At 36.6% G+C, this 16156-nt stretch overlaps 1 protein-coding gene across 1 annotated transcript in view; it reads left to right on the top strand.

Moving 5' to 3' along the window:
- Nucleotides 1–11692, top strand: part of ZNF292 (zinc finger protein 292) — a 30922-nt gene extending 19230 nt beyond the window's left edge. The window contains exons 7-8 of the mRNA XM_015812858.1: nt 2090–2231; nt 3621–11692. Coding sequence (XP_015668344.1) covers nt 2090–2231; nt 3621–10757 — 7279 coding nt within the window. The 3' untranslated portion in view covers nt 10758–11692. The remainder of the gene's footprint in view (nt 1–2089; nt 2232–3620) is intronic.
- The last annotated feature ends 4464 nt before the right edge of the window (nt 11693–16156 follow it).

The raw sequence follows: 16156 nt of genomic DNA, 5'->3' as shown, positions 1-16156 counted from the left end.
TAAGGCTGCGATCTGCTCATCTGAAGTATCTATTACTTCTTTAGAATAATGCAATCTCGCCCAGCATCATTGCTGGGACCATACACTAAAAGAGCCCCAGTGTACAAACAGTAACTTTGTCTTGCTGGAGTTGAATTTTAGTCTGTTCTATCCCATTCAGACTCTCACAATCTTCAGGAGAGTTTTCAACAGCAACTGTAGTGCTGCAAGGGGTCTTCAGGTAAAATTGAATATCATCAATATGCTAATGATACCAGACCCCAAATTGCCAAATATCCTCCCCAGAGACTTAATGTAGATACTAAATAATAGGAGGGAGAGAACTAATTCTTGCAGCATCCCATCAGGATCAACCAACTTGCTAAACTCTGTTTCTCTAACTGGAACCTTTCACCAAGAAAGGAGTGAAGCCACTAAAAAAAAGATGAATGCTTCCAATCCTCAACTCCTTTAGAAGGTCCAGAAGAATGCCATTGTCAACACTAGTAAGGGTGGTTTGGAGATGCAAAGTGACCAGGACAAGTATAGTACCCCTGTCCAGATCTTTAACGAAGATGATCCACCAAGAATGTGTCTGCCCCATACCTGGGTCTGAACCAGGTAATAAATTTAGTAATTGGCCCTGAATAATTGTCTCAATAACCTCTGCAAAAAAGAGAAGATTGGAAATCAAGCAGTAGCCTCCTTATATCTTCAAGTCTAAGGAGGGCCTGTTGAGGAAGGACATACCAGTATACCTTTAAGGGCTGCTGGCCTTGCCCCCTCCCCAGTGAGGAATTCACAGCTTCCCAGATCTTAGAAACTATCCTTCCTTCCAGCTGCCCAAAGGACAAGTACTTGGATAACTGAAAGGGCACTGTACCCACTTTTTAGAAAATTACATGCCAGAAAGAATCCTAGATAATGGCACAGGACAATGCCCCAGTCATTACAAAGACCTCACCCAAGTGGACTCCCAATTCAAGTGAATACAAGCAAAATGTGCTAATTAATCACAGAGGCTCAGTGCTAACTGCTGTGCAGCTGTTAACACTGAAAAGAGTTAACCACCTGCAAAAGAGCTGCTGAATCACAACTTACCAACTTTATTGCTGGAATAAACCAGAACTGGCCATGTGCCTGTGTTCAGTGAGATTCCCTCTTGGTTATTGTCCACTTGTACTTCAAGCACTGTTTCTATTGCTTCATCTTCCAGAGATCTTCTGAGAACTCTGGAAGAGTTCTTCTGGGTTTGGCCAGTAGAGAAAGGCCATTTGGGGTAGTAATTTCATCAAAAGCCTAAGTCAGGGGTGTCAAACTGCCAGCCCGCGGGCTGGATGCGTCACGCCAAAACCGCACCCACCCCATTGCCAGCAATGGGAGAAAAGTTGCGATGTGTTGCGACACGTCACGTGACATAGTGAGTTTGACACCCGTAGCCTAAGTGCTTGTTACAGACTAGATTCTCAACTAATTTGCCTAATAGATTGTCAGAAAAATCACCACGTACTGCTGGAAACCAGACAGTTCTATAAAGACCTGGGTGAACCATCTGAATATGTTCAGTCCTGCATGTGAAATGGATGGCAGTCAGTTGCATTTGGATCAGAAAGTGATTTGACAGTGGCGAAGAAAAGATGGTAGTACTCATCACATTCAGCTCACATAATAAATGTTTTAAGGTAGAGACAAGTTGTAACCTGACTGCCTATATATGTTGGAGCCAAGATTACCTTGGACAAGGCCATTATTAATAGAGTCCAATTTATGGAGACCCTAAATTGGACTCTATTAGACATGGCTTAATTGCAGGGAGGTTAAAGTCCCACAATACAAGGCATGAATGGCTCAGCTACCTAACTGGTGACCAGACAAAGGAGCCTATAGACATTAGATATCCTATGTGTTGGATATGATTTTAAAGAATAAAACTTATTTTTCTGAAGAAAAAAGTGGCATTTGATGGTAATAAATAATAGCATGTAATAGTACTGTGGCATTCCTCTAGTACCCCTCTCTTCCTTGCAATTGAAAGTTAGTTTGATAAACTAATTCTATGTTATTTCAGTATTAATAAAATAGTTAATATTTTGATAAAATTCTTTTTCAGGGAACTGACTCTTTTCTGGAGTAAACTACAGCAAAGGGTAGAACCTTCTGTACAAATATATTTGGAGAGATGCCGTCAACTATCTGTATTAACAAAGACTGTGTACCACATTTTCTTCCTGATTAAAATAATAAATTCTGAGGTAGATATGTGTAAGATAATTATTTTTATCACGGTATGAAATTAAAAATAAAATCTGCAAATTGAAATCACATTGAATGTTAAGATCCCACATGAAGTTAGATAAGAAGGCCTTATCAGATAGGAAGATGTTAGTTTCTTTTAATGTATTAAGGTCTCTTAAGATAAAATTCTTAAAATAAATTATTTTAGCAGTTAGATAGACGCTATAGCTAGAGATCTTTGGACAACTTCAGATATATACCAGTTGTCTCTTTTGTTGAAAAAGCAAATTTGATAATTGTCTTCTATGTGGCTGTTTTATTACTTTTTTTCTGAAAACTTCCACAATCCATATATTTCAATATTTCATTGGTGAAAAATGTACTTGTCAACTTACCGTTTCAGGAAGCTAAGAAGTTGAGTCGGAGATGGAATGCCAGTGTTAAACCTCATGTTGTTTGCTTAAACCAATGCTGCCCAAACTTTTTCCTTCATTATCCAAACTATTTATCAAAAAGTCTTATCAGACCAGTCACAAAAAACTTCCATTATAACTCTAAATAGTCACTGAATGAATGGTCCTAATTGAGGACTATCTGTTATAAAAACAATACCATTAAATGATCTTTGAATGATCAATTACCTATTGGTAATTTCATCAATTTTCATCTTAATAGGAATAATTTGGGAGTTTTTCAAATCTATTTTAGTAAAGATGGCAATCATTAAGTCAGTTTAAATGTCCCTGTTGTGATGGATAATGAGCCCAAAGAAAAACCATTTTTACCCATATTTAGATAATTTACCCAAGTGACTTAAATTCAATATGCTCCTTCCATTGGGCATATTTCAGTAGCAATCTTCTGTTGCATAAATATATTTCTCCTTGTACTTCTCTGGACACAATTTATTTCTCTATTTGTTTATGTGTATCCTGCCTTTATTATTTTTACAAATAACTCAGGGCAGCAAACCTATCCAACATACCTTCTCCTGTTTTCCCCATAACAGCAGCCTTTTGAGGTAAATAGGTTTCAAGAGTGGAATTTACCTTAATCAATTATTATTGACTGTACCGACTCAAAAAGTTGGCATTTCTTCTTAGTGATGTACTGCACAAATGGAATATTGTTGATAAATCAAAGACCTTGCTGAAATGCATATTTGTTATAATAAAGTTAATGTTTTACATAAAAATTAAGGGTATTTCTTAGAATGAGTATTAATCTCAAAATAAATGAAAATCTGAAATGAACATTTGCCCCTTTGAGATAATTAACACTGAGAATTCTTCATGTTATAGTTAATTAATGCAAAATTAATTGAAATCAAAATCAAAGCTTATATGCATTTATAAATTTAGGAACTGGCATTACATTTATAATATAATCTGTTTCTTGCTCTACAGATTGATGCTGCTGGTCTTGCAACCTGTATTGAACTTTGCGTGAAAGCATTACGCTTGGAAGCTAGTGAGAATACAGAAGTTAAAATTTCCATTTGCAAGACAATATCTTGCTTATTGCCTGATGATTTAGAAGTTAAACGTGCTTGCCAACTAAGTGAATTTCTTCTTGAACCTACTGTGGATGCATATTATGCCGTAGAAATGTTGTATAATCAGCCTGACCAGAAATATGATGAAGAAAACCTTCCAATTCCAAATTCATTACGCTGTGAGCTTTTACTTGTATTAAAAACTCAGTGGCCTTTTGATCCAGAATTTTGGGACTGGAAAATGCTAAAACGTCAGTGTCTAGCATTGATGGGAGAAGAAGCATCAATTGTATCTTCAATAGATGAACTGAATGATAGTGAAATGCATGAAAAGGTAGAGGACTGTCAAGATGAGAACAAAGACACTTCAACAAATGGGCTTTCTGGGTGCTTCGATGAAGCTACAAACTTGCTCAGAGGCATTAGAGATAAGAAACAGAAAAACAGAGAAATTAAAAAATTAAGAGAGAGGGGATTCATATCTGCTAGGTTCAGGAACTGGCAAGCATACATGCAATATTGTGTGCTGTGTGATAAGGAATTTCTTGGACATAGAATAGTCAGGCATGCACAGAAACACTACAAGGATGGGATTTATAGTTGTCCAATATGTGCACAAAATTTTAATTCTAAAGAAACTTTTGTTCCTCATGTAACACTACATGTTAAGAAATCCAGTAAGGAAAGACTAGCTGCAATGAAACCACTGAGAAAATTAGGAAGGCCACCCAAAACAGCAGCCACTGGTATAAACAGGAAGAACAATACCCTAGTTAAGCAAGAACAACGACACATAAAAAAGAACAGTCTTTATGCAGCAGACTTCATTGTTTTTAATGACAACGATGGCTCTGATGATGAAAATTATGACAAAGACAAACCTTACATTCCAGAAGTAATTCCAGTTCAAAAGCCATTGCCTGTCAATGAGTTTACTTGTCCTGTTACCTTGTGTAAAAAAGGCTTTAAATACTTCAAGAATTTGATTGCCCATGTGAAAGGTCACAAAGATAATGAAGAGGCTAAACGCTTTCTTGAAATGCAGAGCAAAAAAGTAATTTGCCAGTACTGTAGACGACATTTTGTAAGTGTTACCCATCTTAATGATCATTTACAAATGCACTGTGGTATCAAACCCTATATTTGTATACAGATTAAGTGTAAGGCTAGCTTTAACAGTTACGCTGAACTTTTGAGTCACAGAAAAGAACACCCAGTCTTTAGGGCAAGATGCATGTTTCCCAAATGTGGGAGAGTATTTTCAGAAGCATATTTGCTTTATGATCATGAAGCTCAGCACTATAATACTTTCACCTGCAAAGTTGCAGGTTGTGGGAAAGTTTATCACTCACAGAATGAATTAGAAAAGCATATTGAAGATCACACTAAATCTGAAAAAATATTACAGTCTGATGGTGATAGTAACTGTTCTCAATCTTTAGAAAATAATGAAAATACTGAAGAAGTCCATCCAGAAGAGATGCTGGTGCTACCACCTGACAGTAATGTAAATAACTGTGCCAAAGTAGAAAATTATGTCACAGATGAGATCCATGATGAAGCACTTGAGTCTGAAAGTACAAAACTATCAACCAATGTACTGGAGCAGCCTAATTCGATCTCCATTGATAGTGGGGAACCACGTTTAACTACTGCAGCAAGGACAGAATCGTTAGGTCCAGCCAGCAATGTTTTGATGCCTCTTCTAGGCCAAAAAATTCGAGAGAACATGGCAAAAAAAGGGAAACTACCTGCTGTAAATATTGCCATAGATGGTGGTGCGTCTGTCACCCATCCATTTTGCTCAACAGTTGAAGATACTTGCAGTGACCTTTCTGTTTTCCATGAAGGGAAAGAGGATGATTGTGTTGGTGAGGCTCAAACTATTTCCATGAACTCAGCCAAGCTTGAACCTGATGCCCTTGCAACAAAAAGTCAAGGAAAAGAGAGTAGCCATATGTCCTTCAGCACACAAAATCAATTAGAGTGTCAGAATTTACTTTCTCCAAAGCCTCAGCTGGAAGAGAGTGTTAGGCCAGCTGCTAATCTCTATAATCAGCCTCTGAAGAATTTAGGAGAAATTTCACTTGCTTCTACCCAGAACAACGTAGGAGGCACTCCTTTTTTACCCGTTGTACCATTAGCAGCTCCAGTTCCGAGGTTTACTTGCCAGGTTGAAGGATGCACACGGATCTACAATTCTTCTCAGAGCATTGGAAAGCATATGAAGACAACACATCCCGATCAATATGCTGAATTTAAAATGCAGTGCAAGAATAAGAAGAGTAAAAAAATTAGTTTGCAAAAGCTGCCAAATGACAACAACAAACCAGTTTACTTCTTACCATCACAAGTATCTACTCCTGCTACTGATGCTTTTCCTCAACAAACCAAAACTACCTTAAATCCTACCTGTACAAGTCAGCTGCAGCAACTGTCAAATGTTCTTTTTCCAACCCGTTTGGAAAATACAACTAACTCATTATTACCCGTTGTGGAAAACGTTGGTCTCTCTTCTCATATTAAAAGTGAATCAGAAAACGCTTTAAGCTCTCAGTTGGCAAGCATGTCTAGTGGAACTTTACCTTCACAGATGGATGATTTAGAAAAGCCAGTTATGCCTCTGAACATCGACAGTGGTTCTGATCCTTTTCTTCCTTTACCAGCAGAAAATGGGCTCATTTCTCTTTTTCCTTCCCCAGCTCACAATAGTCCGAGTTCTGTCTTCTCACAAATGGAGAATGCCAATCATTTTTCCTCCCAACTAGAAGGAAATACAAATTCTTTTTCAAAAGAGGAAAGTGTTGACATACTCTTCCCTTCACAAATAAATAATGAAAGTAACTTTGGTGAAACCACTTCACAGCCTCTTATATCAGAAAAAACAAAAAAGGATCGTAGGCGAGGTACAGATGGAAAAGACAAAAAGCCAAAGCATAATAAGCGGGCAAAATGGCCAGCAATTATTAGGGATGGCAAATTTATTTGTAGTAGATGTTACAGGGTTTTTTCCAATCCTAGATCACTTGGTGGTCATCTGTCTAAACGGTCCTATTGCAAACCTTTGGATGAATCTGAAATTTCCCCTGAAGTTCTACAGCTTAATGGACAATCCTCCCTACTTGCAAGTATGATTCTTTCTTCAAATGTTTTAAGCTTACAACAGCAACAGGAATCAACTTACAATCCAGATGCATGTTTTAAGGAACCATCGTTTCTACAGCTGCTTGCTAATGAAAATCGGCCAACTGCCATTTTGCAGAATTTGTTTCCACGGACGAATATGACAAGTTTTAATCCAAATGAAAATGAAGGAAATGAAATTATCAAACAGGCTTTGGAAACTGCAGGAATTCCAAGCACTTTTGATTCTGCAGATACATTACCGCATATAATTACTACCAGCTGTGTTACTAGTGCTACACAAATAAATACAACAGTTTTACCAAATCCAGGCATATCACCTTCATTACCAACAAGTTGCAACCCATCTACCTTGCTTACAGACCAAAACAGAACTCTTAACACCAAGATTTCATCAGAAGAATGCAACAGTTTACCTGTGTTTTCAGATGATTTAATACTTAAAACTATTGAAAATGGCTTGTGCCCTCATCTGGTTCCTAATTCTGCTGCCACAGCTCATAATTTGGGAAACTGTCTTCCACGTGTTTCAGTCATAAGTAGCATCAAAAATTCAGAAGTGCGTAGTTTGACCAAAAAAGAAAATAGTGGTTCAAAGAAAAAGAAGAAAACACCTGTTCCATTGGTTGTACCTCACATTTCACAAAATTTGGTAGTTAATGATTTAGCAGGTTTAGGGCTTATCACTAGAAATATTGAAGGGAATATGCAAGCAGCAGCAGAAAATTTTCAGTCAAATGTAATAGCAAATAGTGAAACTCAAGGATTAGTGGAAAATCTTACACAGAAATTAAGTAATTTTGACAGTGGATTAACAGCAGATATCAAAGAAAACTTAAAGTCAAGTGAAGAAAATCATGTAGAAATTGTTCCCTTGCCATTGAAAAATGAAAATGGTGATTCTCAGGTTACTCTGGAATGTTGCCTTCCAGAAAAGTCTAATTTTGAGATTTCAAATGATAACATTGTTCAGAACTTTGAGAAAACTCTTGAAATAATCAAAACAGCTATGAATTCTCAGAAGATAGAAGTGAAAAGTGAAATTCAAGAGATATCCATTGAAGCAATACGGAGCCCACAAAACAATACTGCTCAATGTGTTTTTGAAAATCCTGCACAAATCCCTAAACCCAACTCTACTCAGTGTATAACATATATGCAGAATGTTGCCCTTGCTAACAGTAATCAGCCTGAAGCCTCTCCTAAAGATGATATTCAACTTATGGAAATTTTAGAAGGCTTGAAAAAGCTGAATTTAGAAAGTGAAACATCAAATCAAGTACTAGATAATATAACTCATTGTCTTCCAGCAAATACATTAATGCCACAAGTCCTTATTCCAGCTGTAACAACTGAGGCCACATCTCTTGTCCAGACAGTTTCACAAACACGTCCTATGTTTGTTGAAAAAGTTCACAAGCCATTCACGTGCCAGGCTCCAAGTTGTAATTATAGTGCCATGACAAAGGATGCATTATTTAAACACTACAGCAAAATACATCAGTACACTGCAGAAATGATTCTTGAAATTAAGAAACACCAGTTAAAATATGCTCCATTTAAATGTGTTGTTGCTAACTGTCCCAAAACATTTACAAGAAATTCTAACCTCCGGGCACATTGCCAGCTGGTACATCATTTTACAACAGAGGAAATGGTAAAATTAAAGCTAAAAAGGCCTTACGGACGACGATCCCAAAGCAAAACCCTAAATGTGTTACCAAGATCTAATGAATTAAAAAACATGCCGTATGTGTTAATAGAAAGTAAAAGAGAATCGCACTTGACTAAGGAACTTGATCTAAAGGAAGAACCAGTCATGGAATCTATGAAGGTTCCAGAAAGATTGATACCAGAAGCAGCAAAACCAGAAAATACTTCTGATAACTCTGAAAAAATAGTAAACCCATCCCAAATAGTTCCAGTTCCTCTAGAAGGTCATAATGTATCCATACGTAATAATAATCAAGTGCAGCCCAAATTACGTAAGATCAGAAGGTATAGGAAAGAAGAAGAAAAAAAGAGCAAAAAGCCAGTTCCCAAGCCTTTGGAATTGCCCACCAGTTATAATCCCTATAGACCTTACAAGTGCGTGCATCAAGGTTGTTTTGCAGCTTTTACAATACAACAGAATTTGATTCTGCACTATCAAGCGGTACACAAATCTGACCTGCCGCTATTCTCTTTAGAGGCAGAAGAAGAAAGTGAACCAAGTAAAGAAGAAGAGGCTGGTAAGGAAGAAGAGAGTGATGCAATTGAAACTGTGAAAGAATTCAGATGTGAAGTGAGAAATTGCTCCAGGATATTTCAAGAAGTTACTAGTCTTATTCAGCACTATGTGAAACTTCATGAGATGACTCCTGAAGAAATTGGTGGTATGAGGTCATCCTTGGATGTTGGAAGATTCCCCTGTGATCAATCTGAATGTAAATCATCATTTACAACCTATGGTAATTATATTATTCATCTTGAGACAGATCATGACATAAAAATAAGGCAGAACAAAACAGAAGATTGCATGTACAAATGTGATTGTGAAGGTTGCGATCGTATTTATGCAACAAGATCTAATCTTCTACGGCACATTTTTAATAAACATAATGATAGGCATAAAGATCATTTAATAAGACCCAGGCGATTCCTGACACCAGGTCAGGAAAATATATCAATTAAAGCTAATCAGGAGAAAGTCATGAAAATTAAATATAAAGGATTAAAATACAGGACAGGAAAAAATGGAAACAGAATATCAGTTAGAGCCAAGCGAAGAAGAGCAATAAATGTAGAAGACAAAAACTTCCAACTAGGGCAAATTGGTGAAAATCAAGCATATTCTTTAAAATGTGGAAAGTATATTTATTCCTTAAAGACAAAAGATGATGCTTTATCTGAATGCAGTAACAAATTTATTGTACAATATCCATGTATGATAAAAGGTTGTTCATCAGTTGTTACAAGCGACAATAATGTAATTCGGCACTATAAATGTCATAAATTATCTAAAGCATTTACTTTACAACATCGGGATCTCTTGATTGTCTCAAATAAGCATGCAAAGCCTTTGGGAAAAGAGGCTTTCTCACAAAACGAAGCAATTGAGGAGGACAAGATTTGTGAGGTAAAAGAAGTGCAGCCGCCCTTGCCAGACACTTGTGAGGACTTGAGATTGTCTCCGGTTGTGATGCCAAAAGAACCGGAAAAGACTGAGAAGGATGAAGTGGATGAGCTTGCAGAACTGTTTATTACCAAACTTATTAATGAGGATCTAGCAAGTTCAGAAAACTACGTAAAGGCCTCTTCTGATGTAAATAATGACTGTCAAGAAACTAGTTCTTCTCTTTCAGAAAAGCACAGCCTAAACAGTAATTTTAAAAGAGTAAACAAAGAAAAAAATATATCCCAAAGTAAAAAGAGAAAAGTTGAAAAGCAGGAAGAAATCTTGGCTGTTGAATTAAGCAGTGTGCATAGAGAAAAAGAAAGTGCTGTTGCTATTCAGACTGTTGAAGAGCAGTCTTCAACTTTTGATTGGAGTTCATTTAAGCCCATGGGATTTGAAGTATCTTTCCTCAAGTTCCTTGAAGAATCTGCAGTGAAGCAGAAGAAGAACACAGAAAGGGGGGGTTATAATAATTGTGGAACTAGGAAGGGTTCTCATTCTAACTCAAGAAAGTCTCACGAAAAGAACTCTGTGGTGAGAACACGATCATGTTCAGAAAGTGAAACTCGTGTACAGTTTGCTAATCCATCACAATTTCAGTGTAGTGGTACTGTAAAAATAGTTTTAGATAAGACTTTTAAAGATTGCACTGAGCGTGTATTGAAGCAGCTTCAGGAAATGAAACCTATTGTTAGTCTGATAAGACTTGATGGACATTGGGAAGCGAAACTAGAGGTTACAAAATAATCAGGTAAAATGAGCGGGCTCCTTGTTCTGATCATTAATGTATATCTGTATCACTTTTTTTTTATTTTGAGTAGGAAGCCATTGAGCATGATGCTATTTCTTAAAAGTGTTTTTTTTTTGTTGGTTTTGTTTTATTTCTGAAGTGATTTAACCTAGCAAGTTCATGACGGTGGTCATGTAAATTTATTTTTTATCCCTATGGGACTTGGAACAGAATCATTGTTTCAGTTTTGTAAATAATTGAACAAAACCTCAATTTTTTATCAAAATTTGTCCTTTTCCATGACTGAAATCTTTGTGAATTGTCTGTGGTATCTTTCGCCGGGTCACTGCTCATATATAACAGTACTTTTTATTTGTAGATACATTTTTGTATATATTTATTATTGTAAATCATTTGCTGCAAATGGCAGTCTGTAAGTCTGAAATATTAAATGACACATTTATATTCAGAATTTTAATTTGTAACTAAGTGATCCAGTTTTTAAAATGTTCTTTTAAACTTAAATCTTTTTGAAGTAAAAACTACAATAGGTGAGTTTACCATATCCAATTTATTTTGCCTAAACTGTGTGTATAGGAGAAAAAGTTATCAGATCACATTTAAATGGTTAAAATACATACTGACACAGTTGTATTTGTAACTGCAAGTGTCCAATATTATTGGATGGTATTCATATGTAGCTAACTCAAAAGGTTTTCCTACAACTGCATATACATTGCTTTTAATCAGATTGAAAACTTCCACTTCCATAAAATGATGGAAATGTAAATTTTAAATAGTTTGCTGATAATGAAAATTTAAGCACCATTTGGTATTAAACAATCCATCGTGAATGTGCTAGAAAATTAGTAATGTGGAGCAGTGTATATATTTGAGGTGGTGATTTGTGAAGTAGCCCAGTATTGCCTTAAATAAAATCACATTTCATTTCTTGTTTTTTTACATTTTATCTTACAAAAGTCCTTTTCCTTTTGAAAATTTTGATTGGTGTATAGAGTAACTTCTATAGCACTGCTATGTAGACAGTGCTTTCTAAAGAATGAATTTTGAAACTAATTTTGATTTACCACCTTTATATTTATTTGTAATATGTGTTCAAGGTAGCATTAAAACGTAAAAGTGCTATTCAAAGAGAAGATCTTCAGAAGAGGCAAGGCAGCTTCTTTTTTCCCAGTTGCAACTGGAACTAAATTTCTTCTTGCTTACTATGTATCCATTGAAATATTTATGGCTACTAATGTACTAGTTATAACTACACGGAGCATGATGTTTAGTAGAAAAAACTTTAGTTATAGCTGCCAGTCTCTCCCTCATCCTGCCATATGGTCATATTTTGAGATTGAAAATAGGCCAGTAGTCTTCTTTCCCAGAAGGATAAGGAAAAAAACAAAAATTGTTTCTCATGTACTGGTAATCAGAACGATGAAGCATAATCTTCTTCCATACTCCACAGTGTAACAGAACTGAAGAAAGCCTCATAAATGTTCCTAAATTGAATTCTACCCATTTTTATTTTTATTGTCTTTCAGTCAGTCTTAAATCCTGACTTGCTTCCTTGGCAAGATTTTCAGAAATGGTTTGCCCTTACCTTTCTCCTAGAACCCGGTAGAGAGGGAATGATCCAAAAACGTCACCCAACTTGTTTCATGCCTAGGGCAGGACAGAAACTCAGTCTCCTGGCTTTTGATACAGTATCTTAAACCGTTGGCTCTCTGTACTCCTGCATAGCTGCAGTAAACATTCCAGTTCAGACTGGGGGCTGTGTCTGATTTCATGTTATCCATCTATGAATATAATTAGTACAATTTTCTTTTCATATAATACATGCCTAATGCAAATAGGAAAAGTAATATAATATGAGTATGAAAGCCTGAAGGAAGAAAAATGAGGCTGTATTATGTTTCAAGTTTCTCATTTTTAAATATTTTAAATCTTGTTTATTTGAGCAGTTGAATGTAAACACTAAATAATGGCAAACTGCTTCTTTTCAAAATTTGCTGATACTTCACTCTGTATAAGCCAGCCACAGAAGAATACTAGGTCATTGTGAAGCCTTCCTTACAATTGCTTCATGAGAATGCTTAATGCCTGAATTCCCTACACACACGCACACACACATACTAATTTTATCAGCCTTTTCATATTGTGCATCATAGATGAGGACATAATACCAAAGCATGCTTTTGCGCCATAGGCGGATGGCATGTTGATTTTCCTGGAAACATTTTTCCCTTTCAGTAGTGGTGCAAATGTAGGATCCAGTGATTTTATAATTTTTGTTAATATATATATATATATATGGCTCTGTCCTGAATTATGAGTTCCTTCTGGCATTTTATTACAGGCTTTCTGTCTACAGCTATTCAATAAAAAGCCCTCTTTTTAAATTTTTAGCGTGAAAAGTCTCTCAGCATTTAGTATGTTAATCACTACTGCAAATCTAGAAGGAAATTTTTTGAGGAGGAGCTGGAGCTGTTTTCCGAATATTGTAAAAATTATTGTAGCACACAAATAAAAGTCATCTAAGAATTTCTAGTAAAACTGGATTGTTAACAGTCTGTCTCAGCCAGAAAATGTTGTTTTGTCTGTTTCCCATTGGAACTGATACCTTGCACAAAGCCTGACTCATAAATGTGCTTTTATCTAACGTTTTCCCCCTAGTATCACTGTCGTGTTTTTTTAATATTTATTGTGAAGAAACTACAGTCCGCCTCTGGACTGTGCACACCCAATGAAAAACAAGATTTGGAAATACAGTTTATCTGCTTAGGTGATGACTGATTTCTAACACATATCAACATTCAATAACCTATGCAAACATCCATTCAGCATTCATGTGAGCAAACATCTCATCTGAATATTCACAAATACCACAGAGGCATTCTGTGAGGGAAATTATCTGAAATGTAGAAAGGTTCGCCTTCTTACTTAAATTTACTGTGCCCAAATTCTTAAGTCTAAAGCAGGGGTAGGCAACCTTGGCTCTTTTATGATCGTGGACTTCAATTCCCAGAATTCCTGAGCCAGCCGTGCTGAGGGGAAAGGGAGAGGTTTCCAAGCTGAGCCATGCTGGCTCAGGAATTCTGGGAGTTGAAGTCCACGAGTCATAAAAGAGCCAAGGTTGCCTACCCCTGGTCTATAGTATACAGAAAGCAACCAGAATTTAAAACTATATATACAATATAACACAAAATGTGTTATTTTTTATGTTACAGCAATAACATCTGTAGTTTTAGTTTCCTGGAATTTAATGGTAAAGAGGAATTAAAGTGCAAAATCTGTAGTTTGAACAAATGGCAAGAAAAATCAAGTCTGTTTCTTTTATTGGCAACTCCTAAATAGTACTTCTGTTCCAATAATTAAAACATGTATTAAGGTGAGGTAATGATTGAAAAAAAATAATTGTGGTGTTTTGGCTTTCTCCTGTATTGGGAGAAAGAAATTCTGAATGTCTGGACACCTATAAATGTAAAAAAATATACTTGTAAAAAGAAGAGGCTGTGTTCTTTCCACAAAGTACAGTTTTGACCCTCCAAACGGAATTTACCCAGGTGTAGCTCAGTACGGGTTTCCTGTTTGGGAAGGAAACCTCCTCAGGGACTAGCTAGGGTGCTTTCATATTGTAATTCTAGAAGAATTCAGAGTTCAACAAGAAAGGGGTCATGGAATGGCAGAGAAGGAAACTACTACATTACCAAAGGTTATTTACAGCCTGTTTCCTAAATTGATCACGATGACAATGGATTAGGAAAAGGTAAATTGTTACAGTAAAAACAAAATGGCATGAGGATTAGCATATCACTAATATGAGATACATTGCTATTAGGTTGTTTTCAACAAAGACGGTCATAGCTTTGAAGCATGGGGCTGAAAAAAATATAACTGGAAGTATATAATATGTAGCCGTTTCCCTAAATCTGTTTGATTGTAGTTCCACTGAGTTCCTTAGAAGGAGAAAGGACACTTTGTGTACCCTTTCCCAGCTTCCTTCAGCTAGCATTCCAGAGCTGTGTCTGTAGCAATTTTGTTATAAGGAGAGTAACGCGCACACAAGATGTGCAGAGTGGAGTAGCTATTGATTGAGAAAACCACACAAAACAATTATTTTAGATCCACTGGAAAGATATCAAAATCTGTAGCTCTTAATGGAAAGCAATAAAAAAGCTAAAAAAAAAAAAAAACAACCCAGGTTTTTAACTTCTACAAAATGCCTCATCAAGCTGCATTTGATGCATTAAAACTGGCACAAGTTAAAGGCTGAAGTAATTATACCCATTTGCAGTCTAAGGACTGCAAATGGATACGGTTGAGCATAAATTTATTTAGCTGTAAGAACTGCTGAGAATTACAGCATTTTTGAGATTAACATAAAATCAAACTGTGTACTAGTGATTGAGCTCAGCTAACTGCAGAATTATCTACAGAAACATAGGAGAGAAGGATTCTTTGCCTTACAAAGCAGTTTCAAATGGCTCTTTCACTTTGAAGTGAAAACACCCACCCCACTGAAGATTTACAGCATTCTAATAACTCTCAAACAAACAAACAAAAAACAAGGCAGTAACCCTAGTAATAATACTGTGCATTACTTAAAATACTATATTGGAATGTAGAGTTGATGGGGAAAATGAGTGAAGAGAGGAGAAATGGCAATTGATTCCCAAGAATGTGGAAAGAGAGAACAAAAACAACCCTGCTTTGATTTTTTTCCCTTGTTGTATAAGGAAAAAAGGGCTAAGTATTTAGCCATTAATGGACTTAGATGATGGGGAAAATGCAATGGTCAATAATGCAGATTTATCCTGGTTAGCAAAGCCTAAACAATTATCTTCAAGTTTAACTACTTTCATAGGAACTTGGTGACTGGGAGACAGAATTAGTTGATTAAACAATTATAGCTTGTAAACCTGTTGGAAGAAAAGTCTTCATCATGGTTCAGTCCAGTGATGGTGAACCTTTTAGAGACCGAGTGCCCAAACTGCAACCCAAAACCCACTTATGCATCGTCGGGTGCCGAGTGGGTGTGGCCCACTGGGTGGGTGTGGCCCACAGGGTGGGCATGGCTATGGTGGTAACGGCAGACTGGGTGGGACTAAAAAGTTCAATCAATCAATTCAAACTTTGCAAGATCTTTTTTTTTCTCTGCGAGAAGTTGAAATTGACTGATTGAACCTTTTTTTTTTGTACATGGCGGCAGAGGCCTAAAGCAAAAAGGTTTTATAAAACCCAGCTGAAGGCCCAGGACTGGGGCGACGGCGCACGTGCCCACAGAGAGGGCTCTGAGTGCCGCCTCTGGCACCCGTGCCATAGGTTCGCTACCACTGGTTCAGTCCAAACCGTGGATAAACAACATAGTGACTGCTTTAGAAAGAAGGTTGCAGTTTATTGAAGAGGA

Source organism: Protobothrops mucrosquamatus, unplaced genomic scaffold (genome assembly GCF_001527695.2).
Source record: "Protobothrops mucrosquamatus isolate PMUCROS unplaced genomic scaffold, P.Mucros_1.0 scaffold114, whole genome shotgun sequence".
NCBI classification, from domain to species: domain Eukaryota; kingdom Metazoa; phylum Chordata; class Lepidosauria; order Squamata; family Viperidae; genus Protobothrops; species Protobothrops mucrosquamatus.
Note: the sequence above shows the minus strand (reverse complement) of the source record. Positions and strands in the feature narration are given on the sequence as shown.